This window comes from Diceros bicornis, chromosome 6 (assembly GCF_020826845.1).
Source record: "Diceros bicornis minor isolate mBicDic1 chromosome 6, mDicBic1.mat.cur, whole genome shotgun sequence".
In the NCBI taxonomy this organism is placed as follows: Eukaryota; Metazoa; Chordata; class Mammalia; order Perissodactyla; family Rhinocerotidae; genus Diceros; species Diceros bicornis.
This window is the reverse complement of record NC_080745.1, coordinates 69,736,183-69,760,962: the sequence shown is the minus strand read 5'-3', so window position 1 is coordinate 69,760,962 and position 24,780 is coordinate 69,736,183. Positions and strand designations below refer to the sequence as shown.

The 24,780-nt window shown below is 40.5% G+C and overlaps 1 protein-coding gene across 1 annotated transcript in view; it reads right to left on the bottom strand.

Moving 5' to 3' along the window:
- The window catches only part of SORCS3 (sortilin related VPS10 domain containing receptor 3), a 405,148-nt gene that overhangs the window by 197,582 nt on the left and 182,786 nt on the right, over nt 1–24,780 (bottom strand). Inside the window, exon 5 of the mRNA XM_058544381.1 lies at nt 2,727–2,800. Coding sequence (XP_058400364.1) covers nt 2,727–2,800 — 74 coding nt within the window. The remainder of the gene's footprint in view (nt 1–2,726; nt 2,801–24,780) is intronic.

Genomic DNA, 24,780 nt, shown 5'->3' with positions numbered 1-24,780 from the left:
ACATACCACAAGATAAAAGTCTTAATGTCATCTTTCATTTCAATGTCTTGTTTTGGGGATGACTGCTCTTCCCCTGATGTTTCTCCACCACCCCCAGTACCACTTCACTGTGCACCAACCCACCCAAAGAAGTAGTTTTAGGGCTTTTTGTTATTGATTTGCTTTGTTTTTACCACTTCATAAGAATTATGAATCAACAAAAAGTAGAGGACAATAAAGTTAGTTTGAAATGTGGATTCTGAGCAGTAAATTAGACCCATTCAGTTGTTATCAGATGTCCTTGGGCATATAGTCTCACCACGCATGGGATTCAAATTTGCGTCCCAGAAAAATGACAAATCATTCATGTGTTACGGTCTTCAGAATTGCTAATAAACATAGCACTTTGGGGCCGGCCCCGTGAATTAGCAGTTAAGTGCGCGCGCTCCGCTACTGGCAACCCGGGTTCGGATCCCGGGCGCGCACCGACGCACTGCTTCTCCGGCCATGCTGAGGCCACATTCCACATACAGCAACTAGAAGGATGTGCAACTATGATGTACAACTATCTACGGGGGCTTTGGGGGAAAAAAAAAGCAGGAGGATTGGCAATGGATGTTAGCTCAGAGCCGGTCTTCCTCAGCAAAAAGAGGAGGATTAGCATGGATGTTAGCTCAGGGCTGATCTTCCTCACAAAAAAACAAAAACAAAAACAAAAAAAAAAACATAGCACTTAAAGACTTATAATTTACAAATTATAAATCTGAAGTGGAGAAACGAAATTCCCAAGTGTCCAGTTGATCCTTTCAGTAGGTCCTTTCAGTAACCTTATGAAATTGATAAGAAGAATATTGTTCCCATTACACAGATGAGGAAACCACAGCTTGAAGAGGACCTGTCTCAGCCACAGCTGTGCTGTACCCAGAGGAATGCACATTTTGTCTTTTCTCAAGGAGGAGTGGAGTGAATATTTCCTTTCCTAACCCATGGAGGCCCTGACTCTTCAACATAAGTGGTTTAGAGCTTTAGACAGCCTCGGATTCTGTCATTGGGAAAAAAGGTCTGTGTAAAATGAACTCTTCCTCTGTCACTCTTGTGACACCTAAAAGAATAATAATGGCAATTATACATCAGAAACAGAGAAGTGATAATTACAAAAATGGAATTTTCAGCTACCACTTGGCTAGCCAGCACGGGCACTAACTTTTATATTTCCCCATGGGGGCATATATGAAAGCAGCACAGAGTAGAGGAGAGATGAAACACAGTTATCAGAACCTAGGGATTTATTCTTTCTGCTACACAAAGGAAGAGGGAGGGCAGACCGCAGCTGGAACATTCTCTTCTTGCTCTTAGCAAAACATAGGAAAATGCTGCCCCTCATCCACTTAATTTAATTTCCTTCAGAAACAATGACAAAGCTTATCCAGTCTATTGTACTTTCCTTCTCCATCAACTTGACTTCCTAGTCGGCCAACTGCCTTACCATCTCAAGAGTTTGTTCCAGAAATAGCAGAGTGCTTTTTTTTTTTCCCCTTTTTGAAGGACTTCTGAGCAATGGCATGCTGAGAAACTGGTCCATCTTAGCTGAATAAAAGGCTGAAGTTATATAGCTGGAATATCGGAGAAACAAATATTCCCTTTTTGTGCTTTAGTCTATTGAAAAATCTTAATAGTTCCAAATACAGACCAAATAATAGCTGTAATAATAGTCACAGACCAAATAACAGCTGGTCTGAAAAGGGCAAAATAACTGAGGATAGTTAAGGTGTTGAGTCAAGAGCGATACTCTCAAACGCTGTGAATTTTACTTTTGTTTTATATTCAGCATATAAGTAAGCACATTATACACTTTGGTGTTTGGTTCCTAATCTCTATCCCTTTGGCCATCATCTCTGCTAAAATGAAAGCAAGATACAAGTAAGAAGCATTGCATGTGACAGCAGGCAAGAGTAAAAGGTAAAATTACCCAAGACCAAGTTTACCTTGTGACAACCGAGGTAAAAATAGTATGCATGGATAAAGGAACACCGATTAACAAAAACACCTTCTGATTAGGAAGGAGGCCTAATTTTCCATTTGGAACACGTATTCACTCTTATAAAAGGTTTTGCAAAATGTGCTCCATGGATTTCTGTTCTGGAGGATTTATCAGGTGTGACACGAGGAAAGGATTCTGTAGTGAGGTAAGTTTAGGAATCAGGCTCCTTCACTCAGGGCTTCTCCAGAGTCTTAAATATCCAATACGAATCCTGAGTCTTCAGGAGGGTAGAGCTGGATAATCATTGCTTAAAATCATTTGACCATAGAAATGCTTAAGAAAGGAGAAGCATTTTGTGCAACTAGTGTTCTTCAGAGTACATTTTAGGAAATACTGCTTTTCAGAATAGGTGTATAAAATGTATACATTTCCTAAAAGAAGGGCGATTGATACATAGCTAAGAGCACTTGGTCATGACCTTCTCATGGAGCTCTCTAGCTCAGCACTTCTCAATCTTTAATGTGCACATTAGATCACCAGGGACCAAGTTCCGTGCAGATTCCTGCACAGGAAGTCTTAACAGGGCCTGAGATTCTGCATTTCTAACAAGTTCCCAGGTGATGCTGATGCTGCTCGTCCATGAACCACACTCTGAGTAGCAAAGGGCTAGAACACATGTGTCTTTAAGTGACGAAGGTGTCCAGAGTGCTGTGCTATCTGATAATCCTTTGTCCAAGAGAATGATGAGTCTGCAGATGGGGCTTACCAGTAAAACCTGTTGGGTGTGATGCGTTCATGCATGAGTTGCCACCGTCTGCCAAAGTCCATCGAGCTGTAGAGCTGCAAAACAATGAAGTACGCAGAGCATAAGCATCAGAGGGTACTGTTTACCATGAATACATGTGTCATCCCCCTGGAGAAGAACATTCCAACACACCAGAATGCCTAACACACCCATGTAGACATCCATATTATCCAGATAAAAATATATGAATATGACTGTGCTATGCTTATCATGGCACCTTCTAGCACCAAGAACGTTTCAATATATATCCAATCGACTGATGCTTTTGAGCTGAGCGTAAATCCATTTTTAATGCCATCCATCATCCTCTCCTCTAGTGGTACTTTAGGAAAATTATATATTCTTTTCTCTTCAAATTCCATGAAGTCTTTAGCTACATCTAAACCAATTCAGCAACATTTATTTAAAAATTATTTATTTAACAACTCCTATGTCTAAGGCACTCTGATGGATATAAAGATAAGGAAGAAGTAGATTCTGTGCTCATAGGGAAATGGGGCACATATGTAAAAATGCTCATCAGCTGGTATCTGAGCCAATATTATGTGCAAAATATTCTGTTCTTTCAGTTTTATCTCTTACTGCTCCTACATAATCTAAATGAAATGGACTCTTCAATGCCACTAGATACCAAGCTCATTTACACTTCCACATCTTTGCAAGATGGCAAGGATAAGGCCACTCTTATGCCTAAGTAAAAATTCTCCAACCATGCAGGGTCAGCACAAGTGTGGCTTCCTCCACAAAACCTTTTCTAACGACATCAGCCTACTCATCTTTCTTCCTTCTCAATTCACCGCACTCATCTTTTGTTTCCATTGAGCACGTATCATGGGGTAATATATAATTATGTCTTTCAGATTTGTCTGTATTACTTAGTTGTGTTTATACTCCTTGAATATATATAAAGTGTTCACTAAATATCTGTTGCATAAATCAATAATTAAAACAGGCAGGTAAGGATAGATGTGGGGTTTATTTCCAATCAAATGCCTAGAAGTACAATATCTGAATCTGACTGATAATGGAAGTTTTGACTGTGCTGCTTTTTCACATGCATTTGAGCCTTACAAGGATACCAAAAGGAAGGCAGGACAGTTATTGCTAATGTAAACCCCTGCTCTCAAGCATTCTCTGATCTACTCAGGCAGAGTTAACCACTCCCTCAATGGTGCCGCCACTATATTTACAGTCTTCCTCTAAGAAGTTGTTTGCATTAAGCCATTACTGGATTGCATCCCTCTTCCCCCACTAGACTGTGAGTCATAGATGGGCAGGGATAATGCCTTATTCACCTTTGTGTATCAGTGGTTATACAATGCCTGGCACATAACAAGTGGGTTCACAAACCTCCTGTTTCACAGTTAATGAAACTCAATCTTAGAGAAGTTGAGTTTAGGTCAAAGGAACTAAGATTTAAGTTTTCTGATGCCTAAAATCTCCTTCCATGGAATCATGGTGCTTAGTTTATAATGAGAATTCCACCATGTTTATGTTTCTCCCACAAAATTTTCCAGGTGGGGAAATTGAAGAAGGCAAGTAGGCGGCCCTCAGGTTTATAGAAATAGGGTCAGGTGAAGTATATTCCTGTAATCACATCCCCAATACCTGCTCACCTGAAAAGGATGTGCTGTCTAGAACACCACACTTGGGTAACTTTGCCATCTGTTAAGTTCTGAGTCCATAATCTTACAACCCACATAGAAATAATTTTTTCTGGTAATTGCAAGGAGCTTTGGGGGGGTTGAAAAAATTTTGGTCCATTTCAACTGAATTCAGCAAACATTTATTGAATATTGGCACCAGGAATTACATTTTAAAAAGTCTCTTTTTGTCCAGTAAATGATGGATATATATGTGTGTTGTGATATAATGACATATATATGTATATATAAATATATATATATATATTGACGCTCAAAATAGCCTCTAAAGTAGTTAAGAAGATATATATTAGCCTTCCCATCTTAGAGATGAAAATACCAATGCTTGGTTCTACAAAGTGACTGCAGAAACTATATGGAAAACCAGGATGTCAATCTTGATTTAGCTGATTAGTTTATACTATACCATACCAGCTGTACACCAACTCTCCCAGTATTTATCCAAACTGGGCTCTCACTCCATGAGTAAGTAATAACTACAATGTGAGTCCCTCTGCACATGGGGAAAACAGGCAAAACTATTCCCCATCATTCTTAGTGCCTGTGTTATTCACCAACTTAGTGAATAAAACAATACTAGCTCTATACCATTGAATTAGAGTGGATAGAGCACACAGAACCACATCTAATTCTTCAGGAAGCAAAAAGGATAACCCCTTCCTGACTCTCAAATATACATACCAAATCCCTATCCACGTTCTCTCCTGTCCACACCACCTATCATCTCTAAAGGCCTGGCCTTTAGACTGACAGGGGTAAAAACGGAACAGTGAAGTTTCCTGGAGAAATATACCTTGGGCCAGACCTTTAGAGATTGGTGGTGTGGACAAGAAAGAACGTGGATAGAAATTTTACTGGGTGGAGGAGACAATAAGAACAAAGTTGTCAATATGGCCAAGGTCTTGAGCTTGGCTTGTGGGGGAGCTTTTAAGAGGAAGGAAAGATGTGACGACTGTTGCAGCCAAAAGAAGGTAGAAGTTGTCTGTCAGTCCATTTATCTGCCTGTCTCTCTACCCATCTGTCTATTTGTGGATGTTTCTATATCTATCTGTATGTATATTTACATTGAGTAGGGGGTTGGGAGGTTGGAGAGCTTTTGTGAGGACCAGACTACCCCATGGGAAAGAATATATCCATAAATTTTATTGCAAGAACTGAGTTTTCCATGAAGAGTTTTAAGAAATAGATCACTCTCCTTTCCATGGTAGGTGTCTGAGGGACAGATGCTCAGACTTAAGACATATTTTCCAATTAACTATAGAAGAGACTTTCGTTGGAGACTTCTATAACCCAAAGACATCAGACTCTCTGTCAGCCCTGATTCCAATCATAGCAAACACAGCCCCAAATTCCTTTAAATAAAACCTTGATTGTGTCTTCCTCTGCTGCAAACTCTAGACACAGGCTAGGGAAAAACCATGAGGGTCACATTGACAGTGCTGGAGTCTCAATCCTCCGGAGAAATGATCAGTCCTTCCATCACGGAGGAGCCTTGTAGTGACAGAATGCCACCCTACCAGTTCCTGCTAGGGCTCACCCTTGGGAGAAGCGGTGCTCCTCTCATCTCACACTCTTCGTAACAGAGAAAGAACAAGAGATCAGCTGCTGATCTTATCCAAGCTTGTTCCACTTCCTGCCTCTCCTTGTCTCTGGTTTTGCTTTTTTAGCTCTTCAGTTTGACTGACCGGGAAAAAATTAAATTGAATTTCTGCCTAGAGGCTGATTCAGATGAAAAGAAAGAGCAAACTCCTATTCATTAAGGGCCTTGAGTTAGCTACCTTGTCTCTCAATCTATAGTAAGTTGCTAAGTCTGAAATGAATTTTATTCTACCACGAGCTGGATCTTTGCAGCTTCTCCATTCATACATCTGTTCATCCATTTATTCATTCATTTATTCATTCCCTAAAAGAGTATCAAGCAACTACTATGCTTTAAGCACTGAACTAAGTGCTGGGGTTACAAAGGTTAAAAATGCCACAAACAGTGGAAGACAGAAATTCAGATAATTACACGGCCATGTAATGTATGTCATAATATTAATACTAATTCTGCAATGGTAAGATTGTGGGCAACCGTATTTTCTTCTTTTGGTTGTCCGGGTTTTTATCGTGAACCTGTATTATTAGTAATTAATAATACAGAACCTGTATGTAGTAATTAAAAAATTAAACCTCTAACACTCAAATAGAAATAAAAAAATAGGAAACTATTCAATAGTAGGTATTAGAAGATTATTTAATGATATGACAATGCTGAATACATTATCTATTTAAAAATATATTACAAAACATGCATACATTGACACCAATTTTATTTAAAGTATTGCATAAACTTGAAACACGTTAGGAGGAAATATGCCAAAATATTAGCAGTGGTTATCTCTGAATTGTGTGATTATAGGTAATTTATATAGTTTTTTTCGCTGAGAAAGATTTTCTCTGAGCTAACATCCACTGCCAATCTTCCTCTTTTTGTACGTGAGCTGCCACTGCAGCATGGCCCCTGACAGATGAGTGGTGTAGGTCCACGCCCAGGAACTGAACCTGGGCTGCTGAAGCAGAGCATGCCAAACTTAACCACTAGGCCACTGGGGCTGGCCCTAATTTATATACTTTGTAAAGCTTTCCATCATTTTCAGATTTCTTTACAATGAATATGTTTTATTTCAATACTAGTACAAGCCTGTTTTATTCCACTTATATTTTATAATAATTTTCTAATTATAACATATACATTACATTTATCTCTCAGACTACTTTTTAAAAGGCCAAGAATTAAAATTCCAATTTTTTCATGGGGGAACTGGAATTAAACAAAGCAATATGGAATTTTCCACAAAATGGTATTTCACAGAGATTAACATGGATAATGGGAATCCTTCCTTAGACAAGCAACGTATTAGCTCACATGGTGTTTATACAGTTCTGCGTGGCTTCAACCCAATGTGTTTCGTGCAACATTAAAATAAAGTGTATTTTTCAAACAATAAACATCTTTAAAAACATTTCTCATTTATACAAAGTTACATACATGAAACCATGTTTTCCTTCATATCCTGCCTCATGATGCTCTCCTCCCTGCAAAGATGTCATTCCTGGACTTTTACAGGAGAACAATCCAGACCCTCTCTTTTCCCTTCTTCTACTATATGTCATGGTCTCATATCTCCTAAGAAGCACATATTCAGTAGCAGCACACACATAGAGAACCCTAAATGAATCATCAGAACAGCTGGAAAATGTGAAAGAACACGCTCTTTTCCTTATTGATTCAGTTATTAGTTCCCTAATTACATCAGCCTGCCAGGGAAAAGCATTTGATAGCTGAAGAACTAAAGAGGCAATTTAATCAACGTGATATTCCACAGGAAGAACAACAAGTTGTATCTGAAAAGCTTAAGTTCAAAGAATATATGATTGCATTAGGAGGTTATGGGTTGAATTGTGTTCCCCCCAAAAGATATGTTGCAGTCCTAACCCCTCAGTATGTCAGACCTTATTTGGAAATAAGGTCTTTGCAGATGTAATCAAGTTAAAATGAGGTCAGGGTGGGCCCTAATCCAATATGACTGATATCCTCTTAAGGAGAAATTTGGACACATAGAACAGAGAGGCACAGAGGGAAGACAATGTGAAGACATACAAAGAGAAGGCCATGAGAAGACAGAGGATTGGAGTGATGTATCCACAAGCTAAGGGATGCCAAAGACTGCTGGTAAGTCACCAAAAGCTAGGAAGTAGCAAGAAAGGATCCCCCCTATAGGTTTCAGAGGGAGCATGGTCCTGTCAACACCTTGATTTTGGATTTCTAGCCTCCAGAATTGTGAGACAATGAATTTCTATTGTTCTAAGTCACCCAGTTTGTGGTACTTTGTTATAGCAGGCCTAGGAAACTATCACAGGCATCTTGCACCTACCATCAGGAGTAATAATGACAGATCTTGATACATTTCTCTGCTGTTTTCTTGTCTCTACTCTAGGTATTTAGTTATAAAGCCAGAAGTCTGGTTTAGGGCCAGATCATTGAATCTGTGGTTAAAAGTCAAACTCTTATTTGCCTATATTTCTCTGTCCTATGAATTTTCTCCAAAGCCCTAAGGATATTTTCTAAGAATAAATATGAATTCATAATGACCATATGGTGATAACCAGATATAACTAGAAGAGGCAACAAAATATACATTTTATTGGAGCTTTTGGCTTTCCAGCCAGATTCCCTAGAGGTAGCAGATCTCCCAGGTAGAGGGAAGGATAGTTTGGAATGCACTTATACAAAGGTCTCCCCTGTAGGCAAATTCAAACTTAATGTATAACTGTCCTAATTTTTTTCTTAAAACCTATGGAATTTAGGTAGCATTCCGCTGAATTGTGGTCATGATGGTTTTTGTCTTTCAAATAAAATGAGGTTGGTTTCTGCTCAAAATAAGAAAGTCTCTGAACCTATTTCCTGGGTAGCCACAGAGGGAGTGGGAGGTCTTGGCTGGGTATGGAGGGCTGCAGGGAGAATCCCCCGGGTTGTGGCAGTATTTGTGGTAGGCAGCAGAGAAACCAGAGTCACACAGCTGCAAAGAGTCCTTTCTAACATATGCCTCCAGTTCCTTCCTCAGATATTCTCCAAAGAACCCCTCTCTTGATAACCAGTGAGAACAATCCCTCTCAATGTCCCTCTAAGCTCTGAGTATATAGGCAAGAGCTTCTGTCCTCAGCGGCCATTTTCCTTTGCCCTTGGGAGATATAAGGCATCTATACCATAAAGATCTTTATTAAAAAGACACAGGCATTCACCTATGCCATTCTTTTGTAGAAGACAACATTTTTCTTCCCTTCCTAAAGATTCCTAGCCATAGAGGTTTTCTCTCTCGCAGATAGCTTATATCATTCATTCCTTCATTTCACAAATATTGATCAAATGTCTATTAAGAATGAAGCACTGTTCTATGGGTTTAGGATACATCAGTGAACTAAGCAGACAAAAAGTCCCTGCCCTCAGGGATCTTACATTCTAGTGGAGATCAAGACCTCAAACGCCTCAAGTCCATAATGTGAATACGTGAGGGAGGTATAACAAAAATAGTATCCCAGGTTCATTTTGCTGGCACTTAACGCACTAAAAAAGTTTCTTTGGTTACCCAAGAAGATTCCCCCCCCACCTTTTTTTTGTGAGGAAGATGAGCCCTGAGCTAACATCTGCCAACCCTCCTCTTTTTTGCTGAGGAAGACTGGCCCTGGGCTAACATCCGTGCCCATCTTCCTTTACTTTATATGGGACGCCGCCACAGCATGGCTTGACAAGCAGTGCGGCAGTGGGCGCTCAGGATCTGAACCCGTGAACCCCGGGCTGCCGCAGCGGAGCACGCGCACTTAACCACTTGCGTCACGGGGCCGGCCCCTGTTTTCAACAGAGACACAAGTTCAAAAAACGTTTCATTTTCACCTCCACTCTAAGGAAAACATGGCACCAGTGAGGTAATGTTTGGCAGATGACAGTACACCACGATGCTGGAGAGAAACAGGGAATCCAGAGAGCTCGTGCTCACCTGTTCCTCTGCTGGACAGGAGAGCTGACCCAGTGTCATCAGGCTTTATCATATTTCAAGCGAGCCTGAAAATTCTGATTTCTATGGAAAATCTCCATATTTTTCTATTTTGGCAAAAAATTTAAAAATCTAAAACCTACTGCAGGGCAAAGAAGACATGTCTTGACCCAGATGGCCAGATGCTGCTTGAGCGCCACCAACGTGTGACCCGAATCTTAGTGTAGACATACAACTGCCTGAAGGAGTGGGACTATTTGACCTTGAAGTAGGGTTGCCAGACTTAGCAAATAAAAATCTGGAATGTATTTTGTTTTGTGGCAATATTTGTGGTAGGCAAGAGAGAAACTTGAATTTCAGATAAAAAATAATTTTTTTGTGTAAGTATGTCCCACGTAACATTAGGGATATGCTTATATTTTTTTAATGTTATTTATCTGAAATTCAAATTTAACTGGATGTCCTGTATTTTATCCGGCAACCCTACTTTGAAATCTCTCTCATTCTATTTCTGAGTCTGGATTGTGAGATACATCTCCTTATATTATGCTTTTCTGTTCTTTGACATCGGATGCCACCAGGTGAATAAAAGAATTTCAGAATTATTGTAAATACTCTCTGTAGTCAATTAATTCAAACCATTTCACTCAGCTTATTTAGTGTTAATTGAGCACAGCATGTGCTAGGCTCAGTGCCAGGTGTCATGATACAAAGATGAATAACACAAGTTCCCTGATCTCCAGAAACTCAAAACCTAGATGGGAGAACAGACACGTCAATAGGTAAGTAAAACACAACACAACAAGGTCCATGCCAATGGAGGAAGAGGAGTGCTGGGAGAATCCAAAGGAAAGAGTGGTCAGTTCTGCTGGGTGGGGGGCTGAACTTAGCCACGAGCTAAGTCATAATGGATGAGTAGGAGCTGGCCTGAAGGATAAGTTCCCCTAAAACACTGCAGCAAACAAAGGTGAAAAATTCTGGTCATTAGGAAAGATGTTGGAAATAAAACAGAATCATTATCTCATCCTCCTACAAAAGTACAATTCACTTGGCCCAGGACGAGTGTACATTGCTCTAACTGCCACATCTAAAAGAATAAAGAGCAGAAATGGAAAAGGATCCAAACAAGGTCATCTGAAGGATTCAATAGTAAGATGAAGAAACAACCCCACAAAAGCGTGAGTGTGAAGATAAAATGAAGACATAAAGATGGGCTACAAGAATGAAGGCTGTAAAAGCAGAGAAGTGTAGGTAGATATACACTTCTCCATCAAATTTGGAAACACCCTCCCTTGAAACTTAAAAGCTGCAAAATTACAACACCAAAAATGAAGAACTACTTTTAAAAGCAAATTCATAAAATGCATTATTATAGGAAGTTGGTGAGAAAGTCACAAGAGATCCTGTAAACAGCATTGAACACAGTTTAAGATTCAATGCTTCTCAAGGTTTTTCATCAAAATATCTCCAATACCCAAAAGGAATAAGGCATCCCTCTAGGAATCTGAGAGTTTGACCTTAAGCAGTCAGATATAATGGCAAATATTTTCAAGTCTCTATTCTCACCTTAAAATTCCATGGATATTTTGTAGTCTATAGTATATCTGTGCTTAGCATAAAAGACAAATTTCTTCACAAGTCTTCCAGTGAACTGGACCCTACAGAAAGACCCTCTACATCTCTCATACTCCCTTTTCACCACTGCCCCCCTGGGGAGCACTTTTGAGCCCCAGTTTGAAGAAGAGGGGGAAGTGACACCAAGAATGTCTGATGCATAATTAGGGAACGGGTGCTATGATGGGGGTGACTCATTTAACCATCTCAAGTGTGTTTTGTGCAGGGTGACTACAAGTGAGTTTGTGGTCATTTCTTGGCACCTATGACAATTGGAATCCTGGACTTGATATGAGGAGACACCCTATGGGCAGAGTTTTCAGCTAAGTCTCCTTAATTATAATGAACAAGGGAGAGGAAACCATGTCGTTTTGGCGATGTCACACTTGCAAGAAAGCGATTCCATTAGACTCTGTCAGCTAACACAGCAAGTCTCCTTTTTGCCGTTGCTTTTGTTTGACTCCTCAGACTTATCCTCCTGACTATGCCCCCAAGTTCAGAGGCCACATGTGTATTTGGATAATCAAAACCTTCTATTTCTCAAGTCAGTGTCCTACTCCCTGCTAGATGTGTTGGTGACTCTAAAAGCCATTTGAGATGATGCTTGCCCCCAGACTCCCCAGTGCCCACCCCATGGTACAGAGTGCTTTCCTCCAATCGGGCACACAGAAACTGGCTCATAATGATATTGATGTCTACACTCTGTCAAAGGGGTGACACCGTATCATTTCTCACCTGCCTTTTCCTCCACAATTCTCTCCTTTCCTCTTATTTTCCAGGTTCCAGCAACACTGGCCTTCTTTTGGCTTCTCAAACATGCCATGGACTCTCCAGTCTCAGGGCTATTGCACATGCTGTCCCCTCCACCTAAAATACCCTCCTCTACTCTGCACTTCTCCCTCTTTCCATTCATGTACTGAACTGCTACTCATATGTCAGGTGTCAGCAGAAACAACACTTCCTTAGGGAAGCCCTCTTTGGTCCCCTCCTGCCCCAGATAGCACCAGGTCCACCTGTCATCTGCTCTCAGAGCTCCCTATTCTCCTATTTCATAACATCACCAAAGCATGAAATTGTATATCTGTGTAATTATATTACACAGATGCCTGTCTTCCTTTCTAGGTGGTGGGGATCGCTACTTTAACAGCCCCAAGTGCTTAACACAGTGCCAGGTATAGGAGAACAGATGCTCAACAAATATTTGCTGAATGAATACATGAATATTCCTTTTTGAGTCTTTTAAAGTTTTATTCCTTCCACCTGAAAGGCCTCCCTTTCTCTTCTCAAATTTATCTAAAGTCTATCTTTCTTTCAATATTAGTTTACATTGTCTCCCTTCCATGAAACCATCCTTGGCCACATTTAGCCAAAAAAGGCAAGATTACAACAGAAAAACTGAAGAACTACTTTCAAAACCAAATTCACAAAACTTATTACTGTAATTAGTTGGTGAGAAGGCAAGAGTATCCTATAAATAGTATCTCTTTTCTCACATTTAACACCCATGTCCAACCAGATTCTAACAACAGGTTTTTCTTATAAGCTCTCAATTTGTTTTGATTTAATTCATCCAAACACTGATCTATTCATTCATTCACTTGTGCATCAAAACTTCAGGTGATCTCTTCAAATAGATTAGAGGCTCCTGGTTGAGAGGAATCTCATCTGAAATCTTGATCCTCCAACAGTAAATGCCACTGGGCTGCCCAAAAACACAGAATCAGAGAATAATAAATTTTTATAGCTGAGAGTGGCCTTAGAGATAATCTGGACCATTCTTTTTAAATATGGGGAATCTAAGACTCAGAAAACCTAAGTGACTTGCCTAGTGTCACACAGCTAGCTAGTTGTGAAGCTGTAATTAAACCCAGGGTCCTGACTCTCGGTTCAGTGCTCTTTTTACTGTACTCTGCTGTCTTTTTTTTTGTTAACTGCTTGATTTTAAAAGAAAAACAAGTTAATAAAACCTCACAGGAATAAAGGTTCATTTGGGCATGCCATGCCATGACACTGTACCTTAAATTTATCTAGCACTTTTATGTACAAATCATTTTCACAATTCATTTTATCCTCTTTTATACTGAAGAGTATTTTCTGAGTTAACAGTCACATAAGACAATCTTACAAACAATTTACATAGTATTTACCAAAATCCATTCTTTTGTCTCCACAGTCGTATTCTCTTGACCATTTCCTTTGCAATCAGATTCTATTCATGGTTATACATTATGATTCAGAAGCGTCTCATATTAAGCAGTACCCTTTGAACATAAATGCTGGGATTCCTCCGTGAGCCGACTTTATTTGTTCTGACTCACATCCCCCCGCCTTTACCTGTGTTTTCTCTCTCCTTAATAGTTTTGGGTTCACTTCACATCCTATTATTACATGCACTTTATCACGACTTTCCTGGCCTTTTCACTGCATCTAATTTGTCCTTAACTCTTCCAAGTTCAGATCTGTTTTTCCTTCCCAAAGGCCTGACTCTAAAAGAGGTGAGTAGAACTTAAATCTCTTAATTTTAGGTCATTTATTTAACCTAAATTACTAGCTCTAAGTATCAAAACAATAAGACCTGCCTTCAGCTTGGAGGCAATGAAGACTTTACTATCCCAACCATATGAAACGTCATTTGAAACATAGATCCAGGCGGATATTTAAATACGCTCATGATTTTAGTGTTAATTATATGGCCAGACAATATAACAGTTCATTCAAACTTAAGATATTAAAGGAAAAATAGTGTGTGCTTCAAAGTGTATTCTTTCAAAGGAATAAGGAAAAAAAAGAAACTAATATTTATGGAGGATTTGACCCTGACAGGCATTTCTGTATATCTTATCTAATATAACTGACACAAAACAATCACTGTTTGATGGTTATTTCTGTCCACATTTTCTGGAAGAGAACACAGAGATCCCACTGGTATTATGAACTTGCTCAAGATCTCAAAGCAGATTCCAGGATATCTGATTCCAAAACCAATGTTAATTGCAAAACACCTGGCTACCATTGAGAAATGAGTGTCTTCAAAGAAATGATCTGAATTGTGAGGGAGCTCAAACCATATCCTAGGAGAAAAATTAAAGAAACTTGGAATTATTGGCACAGAAAACTAACCAATGAGCAAAGAGGTTTATAACTGTTTTCAAAAGTGGGAAAAAGTTGTTCTGTGGAAGCACAAGGAGACTTTGTTCTGTGCTGCATCAGAGGGCAGAAGCAGGAACAAAAGGTGAAATCTAGACAGAAGTAAATATTGGCTTGATGTGAAAAATAATATTCTAATAGAAAGAACTCCCTGAGGCAGAGAGAAGATGCCTCTCATGGCAGCAAGTCCTGGGAGTTATGGATGTGTTTGAGTAGAAGATGGATGAACACTTTGATTAAGGTGATACTATTGGGAAATTAAAGAGTCAGAAGAGGTGAAAACAATGAGTCCTTAGGTCCTTTTAGATATACGATTTTTGATTCTTCATCCAGGAGCAATACTCCTAGGAATAGAATCCAAGGGAATATTCACTACTGATGTTCTCTAAACATTTGTAAAAGCTGGCAGATAAACTTTTTTTAAGGCTTTCAAATGTTGTGGGAAAGACCCAGGTCTCTGTGTGGCAAGCTTTGGTAGATTAATTCAGCCTCCCTGTATCTAAGACCTTTGAAAGGGATTTTCAGCTCCCTTGAGAGCTAGAATTTATTTCCTCACCCTGTTGTTTTGGCATCAGAATGTAGTGGAAGTGATCATGTTCTAGTTCTGAGCCTTGGACACTTCTAATCTCTCACAATGCTATCACTCTCAAGTGAACAAACCTGTTGCTCCATCTTGCCAGCAGATGAAAGACCACATGGAAGCCATCTCAGGCCAGCATATAGCCAGCTGAGCTCTAAACATAAGAGAGAGTGCAGCCAAGACCAGCACAGCTGCCTACTCAACCACAGATGACTACAGACACATGAATGAATCTAGCTGAGACCAGAAACACCGCCCAACTAACCCATAGAGTTGTGACCAATAATAAATGTTTACTGTTTTAAGCATCTAAGTTTAGGGAGAGTTGGTTACACAGCATTAGCTAGCTGATACACAGACCTAGTTTCAAGTCTTAGCTCTATCAATGACCTAACCGGGCTGTTCTGAGGAAGACTTTAAATTCCTCAATCTCAATCTTCTTATATAAATATGATGAAGCACTTTCTCTAGAATAGTGGCTCTCAAATTTCAAAGTTATCCAGAAAACCTTGTTAAAAATGTTTATTCCAGGCATCCTTCCAGAAATTCTGATTCAAGAGGTCAGGAATGGAGCCCAGAAACCTGCATTTTAACAAGCTAGCAGACGATTCTAATGTAGATTCTGAGAGACCATACATTGAGAAACTTTGGTCATAGGGAAGCTTAGACATTTATAACTAAGCTCATCACCCTGTCTTCAGCCAATCTCTACCTCCATCACAGGTAGACAATGTCCAGCTGAATGCCTGGAGTTCCTCAGAGATGAGAATGTCACAAGATTGCTCTAGGGCCCATTAGAGAAGAGTGACTTGACCTTAAGGCCAGTGTGAGCTTGGGCAGGCCACTTCAAGGGGTCGGGTAGGGATGTTCTAAGAATACTTACCTTACAGGCTATGGCAAGATTAGAGGTAGCAGACACCTTTTGACTCCTGGGAACCCACTCCTAGCTCCATCACAGAAGCCATGGGCTTGACAAAGGAAATGGGCAGACTGTTTCCACCCAAAACCATTCTGTCCAACTGCCGATGCTGGAACATAATTAAATAGCCAAAAGCATAGCTTCAGCTAAAATGCACAATAACAGCTGAACTGCGTTCCCTGAAAGTACAATGCATTTATTACACAGATAATTAGACTTCCCTCTAGATACAAAAGTGATATGGTCTGTGCATTAAGCAAAGGGGACTTAGCGCAGCCTGGCCAGCCCTTGCCCGAAGCTCTCAAACAGTGCTGATCCCTAGGTTCTAAAATGGGGCAAGAGGGAGGTGGGTTAGGGGCAGGAAGACAGCAACTGCTTTGAGGTTCTTCTGCTCATGGCTTTAATGATCCAAATCAGCGGTTCTAATCTCTGCATTAGAATTTCCCGGGAGTTTTAAACAATACTGATGTCTGGGCCCCATCTCACAAAAATTAAATCAGAATCTCTGGGAATAGACTACCTGGGCATAGGTATTTTTAAAGCTCCCCAGGTGATTCTAACGTGCAGACAAGGTTGAGTACTATTGGTCTAAATCAGAGGTTGGCAAAGCATGATCTAGCTGTTTTTGTAAAGAAAGTTTGATTGGAACACAGCTATACTCATTCATTTAGACTTGAGTTATTGCAACAGAGATCATATGGCTGGCAAAGCCTAAAATTTACTATTCAGTCCTTTACAGAAAGTTTGCCTATCACTGCTCTTAGGTACTGATCTTTAGTATCAGCTAAGGGGTCCTAACAGAAAAATTTTGTCCTGAGTGCCTCCTGGCTTGGTTTCACATCTCTTTGACTTATTTCCAACACCAGGAGCCTAAAGTACACAATAATGATAATGATAATAATAATAATAACAATAATAACCAATGTCTAACAAGTACTTGTTAGTCAGGCAGTAGGTTAAATGGTTTGCATCATCGCATTTAAACCCTACAACCACCCTGTAGAGGAACTCTGCTTATCTTCATCCTAGAACAGAAAACAAAGCTTTGGAGTGGACTAAGTCACTTGTCTGAAAACAGAGTAGGTGTGGAGGTCAGATTCAAATCAGGCTGTCTGATCCCGTGGCCCATGTGCTCAATAACCACACAAGCCAAGATTCACAACATGGAAACCTGGAGCTTCTGAGCCAGACTGCAGTGTGAGCTTGGGCAGGCCACTTCAAGGGGTGGGGTAGGGAGGTTCTAAGAATACCGACCTTACAGGGCTATGGTAAGATTAGGGATAGCATGATACCTACTAAAATGAAAATGTCTGGCAGACTGAAACTATTATTTTGTCAGATTTTTTCCCTCAGATATCCTTGATGATACTTCACTAACTTTTGTCACCTATTTAATCACTTAGTAATTTAGTGAACACCTTCCATGAGCCAGGTATGGTTCTAGGTGCTAAGGATACGGCAGAGAAGAAGAAGCTGGAAAATACAGATTGCCGAATATATATATACATGTTTGCTTATTACCCATTTCTCCCACTACCATGCAAACTCCATGAAGGAGGGATCAGCAGCCTTTTGTGCTTAGGAACTCTAGTCAGCCTCTCAGCACTACACGTGGGGGCCATTTTAAACAGTGAAACTGCCAAAGAAAAGCACAAAAATACAAAAAACATGGCACAAAGAGAGACCACAAAAGGACAAGTGTTTATAGTATGAGAGCTAAACCAAGAAGGCAGAGCATCGCCTTGCTCAATGTCAGCTGAGAACGTGCACAACAGGCGACTCAAATTTTTTGCCACTTAGCACACATCCGTGAATGACCACAAAAACATTTTGAGCACTGATTTGTGGGTGGCAAATAAATTTTAGCGAGTAGGCAAATTTGCAAATAGGGAATCTACAGATACTGAGGATCGACTGTATAACGCCACACAGAGATAACTGCTAAGAATCAAATGAAAGCAGGATAAGGAGACAGAGCATGACACGTGGTGCTGTCTTTGTCGAGGCAGTCAGGGAAGACCTATCTGAGGAGCTAACGTTTGAGCAGAAACCTAAATGAAATGAAAGAGCAGGTCATGTGAACATCTGAAGGAGAGTGACCTATGATAGAATAGCAAGGGCAGAGGCCCTGAAGTGGAAGCATGGGTGGTGTGTTTAAGGGACAGTCCAGGCCAGGGTAGCTGGAGCAGAGTGAGCAAGAGGGACAAACATCAGGACATGAAGTTAGAGAGAAACTAGGGATGAGATCATGTACAGGCACGTCTGCCCTGGATAGGATCTTGGGCCTCCTGTGCCTGATGGAAATGTATGGAGGCATTTGAGGAGAAGGCTACCACGGTCTAAGGTTTAAAGATCACTGGCTGCTCTATGGAGAGCAGAGAGTGTGGGAGCTAAAGGGAGAGCAGAGGGACTAGAGAAGAGATGACTGCGGTCCAGAGAGAGGGGTGTGGCTTGGACTAGCGTGTGAGTGGTGCAGTTGGGAAGGTGGAGAGATTTGTGAAATATTCTGGAGGTAACGCCAGTAAGATTTGGTAATGGAATGGCTGTGAGGTCTGAGAATAAAAGAGAAGTCTAGATAGCTCAGAGATTTTGGACTCTGTCAACTGAATCGTGGAGGAACTGATTATATTCAAGATATATTTTGGAGGTACACGTGACAAGATTTGCTGCTGTACTGGGGCTAGTTTGAGAGAAAGAGATGACTCCAAGATTTTGAGTCCACATAAAAAGGTATGATTTACTGCAATTAAAATGTGGAAAAGGAACAAGTTTGGGGGAGTGTCAAGAGTTGCATGTATTAACTTATTTTTCTTCAGATTTGTGTGTGTGTGTGAGACAGAGAAGAGAGAAAATTATGGAGAAGTAATAGGTACTCATCAACTATTTATAAATTACCTATTGTGTATGCTCTGCTAAACTCTAGGGATGAGGCTGAAACAAAACACAGCAGCCCTGGAGGAGCTTGAAGTCTAATGGGGAAACAGACATGTAAACAGGTGATTATTGAAAAAAAAAAGTCTCAGTACAGGTTCTGAAGCCAGAGAATGCCAGGCAATGCCCAAGGCTGCACAGAAAGAACACTGGAGTGAGATCCAAAAATCCTAATCTGTAGAAACTCCAGTCTCTCCAAAGAAAGAGCCAAGAAACAATGATTTTGCTGGTCTCAGACATACACAGTCAAGAGTTTTCAGCTCAGATAGCTCAGCTGATGATTAAATGCTACTAGGATCTCCTTGGGAAAAGGCTCATGGAAACCTAGCCAGGCAGGCCAACAGCCACCTCAACATTCCACGTAAATGTCTTCTTGCTCAGAGCACAGCCCACAGCAATCAGGACCGGCACCCCCATATTCATCCATTCCACCTGCTGAACTTGTCTCCAGATGTGTTTGTTGCTTTTAAAGTATAACCAAGAGCAACTCTCGGGGAGAGACACCCACAGAACTAAAAGCCCTTAAGCAAGGGAATTTACAAACAAGCACAACAGGCACAACACGAATTCCTCCAAGGTTTGAGCAAGGAAAAAGTAGGTCTCTTGAGGAAAATCCCTGTTGAAGGCAGGATACTTTTTCCTCTACATTTGTTTCTATCTTTCTTTCTGGTCTCAGTGCTAAAAGAGACAAATCTGAAAAATAAGACTATCCTTTCCCTTAGTCTCCTCAGTACAGCTGTTAGAGTCTAGCGTTTTCAAAAAGAACTTACTATAGAAATCCAAGGGGGAAATAAACAAAGAAAATATAAAAGCTGTAAAATCATTGCATTCGCAAAGCAGAGGATCCTGATCTTTGCAAAGCTAAGAAGGTTACTCACCAGGCACACACGCCCTGTTTTGTTTCACATTCTGTCTGAAAGCCCCATGTTCAGAAAATGCCTCTGTTTAATTTTTAAGCAGGCAGCTGCACACACATACATTTATACACACTCCTTGGCTGCTTCTTTTCTAGATAAATGCTTGAAGTGGAAACTCTGGTCCAGTGGTGGTTTGGGGGAAAAATGAGTGGGTATCGGGGTTGTTGAAGCTCCCCTGGGCAAACTTTTGCAATGCAAAACTCATGTTCCTTCTAGCATATAACAGCAAAGACACCGGTCAGACAAAGAACTCGATCTCCTCTCTCCATTTCCCTTGTCCCTATTCCACCCCTAGTTCATGAAAACTTTGCATTTCAGGGCTGGGATGGTCCCATGGGATCAATGCTGGAGTCCTCTTTGAAGCCAGTAACCCTGACAGATGGGCTTACATCTTTGCCGGACTGCAGAGTGGCCCCACAACCCTCCGATGCTGGCATTTCATTCTCAAAGAACAGTGAAAGACGACAGTCAAACGCACCCCAGCTGCGTCAGTGGACACAAGAACAGGAGAGTGTGCACAATACTTTGAGGAAAACCAGGAAGATCACCCACGAACTCACACAGGGTCTGCTCAATGCACTCCCACCCAGAGTTTAGTTTTGTGTTATCACATATCACATACGGAGTGTGAATCACATAGATACAGATGCCCTTTCTGCCATTTTGTTTTTCATTTTGACTTTAATGTTACTGTACAAAGAACACTAAGTTCCAATAATGACTCTATGAGAGAGCCAAATTACAAAGACGAAAATAATTAGTCTGGGAAAGGGGAGTTTGGCTTCTCCCTGAAATGGAGGCTTCTCAGTGCCTTGCCTGCCTGGGGAAGCACACTGGAACTACTCTGCATGTGTTCTTGCTTTCCCATTTCCAACTGGATTGTATGGCTTGATAATTTCTTGCTTTTTGCCCTCCCCCAATTCCTATTCCTGTCCAGAGTTCATAATTTTGCCAAGAAAGTTAGAATTTATTTTCCATTTCTTCCTCACTGCATTGCTCAGCAACTACAGAAGTGCCTCAGACTGACTTTCCAACACACCCCACCCCTGTCCCCAGGCAGAGGACAAAAGTTCCTATTGGACCCATCATTTGGATGTGCTCACTCTCTGTGGCATGACTTATAGAAAGGCAGCCTCAATTACAATTTCTCTTACTCCTTGCATTGACAAAATGCTGAAAATACAGAATTGCCAAGATGGCACGGTACAGAGCCTCCGACTCAAACGGCTTTCTGCCGACAGCCCCAGGCACAAAAAAGGCTGCAATGCCAAGAACAATGACTCAATCCATCAATGCCAAAGAAAGGAAGACCGGGAGCTGTTTTCCTAACTCAGAAAGGTGGCCCCATCACCACAACTCTCCTCTCTCCAGCCAACAGTGGGACTCTGCTCCCTTTCTTCAGGCTGGGAGCTTAGAGAGAGCCACTGTTATGGGCCAAGCAATTTCAGGAACAGCAGCCAGCAGACAGGAATTGGGAGATTAAAAAATAAATCTGCATATGTGCTTCTATTTCCAGCCCTTGTTTACTCACAGTAATAAAATAATAAAAGCAGTAACTGAAATGAAAACAAATAGACCCATTTATCTATTGGCTTTGGTTTCACTTTTATTCTGTTGATTTGAGACTGGTGAGAACTCCAAAAGTGTTTCACCAAAAAGGAGAGTTTGTGGGAATAGCCTATCCCAGTTCTCCTATCAGCAGTGACCCTGGAGTTGGGGGGATTGGGGAGGGTACCTTAACAAGTGTCTTTGGTTGGTGGAAGAGGGAGCATATTAAAATCAGGTCACTCTTGGACTACCTTCCCGCAGACACTTCAATCTTTTTTTTTAATCTTGTCTCCTCTAAAGCCTTTTTATTACAGACTTAATGATCTTAATGGCACCTTAGAAATTATTGTTTTAAAAGCTCCATGTTTGGGAAAAGTACTTAGAGGAATTAACTGTCATTTCTGGCTTACCCAGTCTCCTTCCAATCCACTTAACCATAGTCATACTTGCGCTGGCCTTTCTCCAGCCTCCCAGTATATCCAAAATGGTATTTTGGGCAAAATATCTAAGAGGTCATCTCTTGACAATTGGGACATATTGTATTGTCTTAATTACTTAAATTAAGAATTTTCTAAATTAATAGACTATTTTTTTGGAGCAGTTTTAGGTTTACAGAAAAATGAGTAGAAAGCACAGATATAGAGTTCCCATATATCCTCTCACCTCCCCACCATTATCAACATCTTGCATGAGTGTGGTATATTTGTTACAATTGATGAGGCAATATTGATACATTATATTAACTAAAATCCACAGTTTACTATAGGGTTCATTCTTTGTGATGTAAATTCTATAGGTTTTGACTAATGTATAATGACAAGTATCCACCATCGTCATATGATACAGAAACTATGTACATACTATGATAGTTTCACTGCCATAAAAAATTCTCTGTGAGGCCATCCCCATGGCCTAGCAGTTAAGTTCCAAATGCTTCGCTTCAGTGACCTGGGTTCGGTTCCCAGGCATGGACCTACACGGCTCATTGGCGGCCATGCTGTGGCGGTGACCCACATACAAAATAGAGGAAGATTGGCAGAGGTGTTAGCTCAGGGTGAATCTTCCTCAAGAACAAAAAGGAAGACTGGCAACAGATGTTAGCTCAGGGCGAATCTTCCTCAGCCAAAAAAAAAAAAAAAAAAAAAAACTCCTCTGTGCCCCACCTATTCTTCCCTCCTTTCCCACCAGCCCTTGGTAACCACTGATCGTTTTACTGTCTCCAGAGTTTTGCCTTTCCAGAATGTCATATAGTTGGAATCATACAGTATGTAGCCTTTTCAAATTGTCATCTTTCACTTAGCCATTTTTCCAGGTCTTTTCGTGGAAGAATTGTCTTTTGTGTTTTTGTTTGTTTGCTGGAACTAGGAGCTTATGAACACAAGGCTGGGACTAGGTAGCTTGTAAAATGTCTCCCAACTTTTTCCTCTCTTAACTGTAATCTCTGAAGCAGATCAGGGACACCGGGAAAAACCAGTCAAACAAAAGCTTGGGGCTTCTTAATACTTGTAAGGGCAAAACCACAAAGATGCGTTTTACATTATCCTGTGTGTGTTTAGAGCTATGGCAAGTGAGTCAACTAAAATTATCCCATTTCAAGGAACATTATTCAAATTACTAGTTATTGGAATTATTCATTATCAAAAGAGAAATGTGTCCGAGTTCAGGCAGGAAAAAAGGTGTTTGAACTCTGTAAAACACCACAAAAGACATATTCATTCAATTGATTGTTTAATTCCATTTTAGTGTACATACATGCTGATGGATCAAACACTAGCCAATGTTTGTTATCCTAGAATCTAGTGATGACAAGGCTTTGAGCAACGCACTTTGGGCATGTGGTTGTCTAAGATAAGTGTTCTGCACACTAGCAGCGTATGCTCTCCTGGGGAATTGTGATACTTGCAATAATCACTACAACGTTAGACATTATGTGCTGGGGCCATGGGAGGTTCAGATGATTAGTGTCATGGGAGCTTAGACAAGGAAGGGAGATCCTTTCTGACTTGGTGATATGTGAGCAGGTAGCCCTTCAGAAGGACAGAAAGTCCTCCATAAACAATGGTACAGTGACAGGACAGCATGAGGAGGATGGGGGTAATGGTGAAGGTAATGTGCCCCCCACCTTTTTTGGTGCCAGGGTCTCAACCTCATGATCAAAATCTAGCTTTTGCCACTTGTCTGTGGTATTTTTTTTTTGGAAAAAAAGCTGTATTGCTTTGGTTTATTTTTTTTTAATTTTGCTAAAATAGCATTTTTAATGAGTTTGAATATCTTTAGGCAGGGCATGTGCACACCAATTTGCTATAATCCAAAACCGTTCTTATTTATAGAATATGCCAATCCCCAACATGCATCTGAGATAAACCTGGGGTACAGGGTTTGCATAGAGATTCAGAGGGCGATGCATCGATGATACAAACTGTGGAAAGGTTGAATTCTGTTTACAAGCTTGTAGTTCATCCTGACAGCAAGGGAGAGCCATTGAAGAACGGCAACTTCATTTGGAAGAAACTCTCTTATATGGCCAATATTTATGAGGCCTTTGCCTTAAAGGATTCTCTTTCCATAAACAACAAATCCCACATCCTGGATATCTAGTAACAGGTAAATATGGGCAGCCCCTTGGATGCCAATAACAGAGCCAGGAAACTTTTTGATGCAGTAACAAGACCAAGGCTACAGCTCTTGGAAACAAGGCACTGGATTTCCCAGAGAAGGCAAAATTTGGCTATGGTTTAGTTATTTGAGTAAAGTGAAGTCATAAAGCATTAGAGCTCTAAGGCCTTGAAATTCAAATGTAAGTAGTCGGTGCTTCTGTAAAATTCAAGGTAGAGAGGGAAAGAGAAGGGAGTGCATTTCTATGGTAACCAGTGCCCTTCTGATAAAGAACAGGAAAGTCATCTGCCACTTAATCAGGAAAAATAGGCCCCTGCATCAAAGTAATCTTTAATTCAGAAATAATTGCATTCCTTCATTTATTTACTTTTTCACTCATTCAACAAATGCCTATTGATGGTCTTCTACATACAGGGTATTGTTCTGGTTGCTGGAAGAGTAACAAAGATCATAAGATAGATTCATTCCAACATCGTTTACAGATACAAAAAGGGAGACTGCATCACCGAGCAAGGTAGAATAAGTGCTTAACACAGGATATGGCA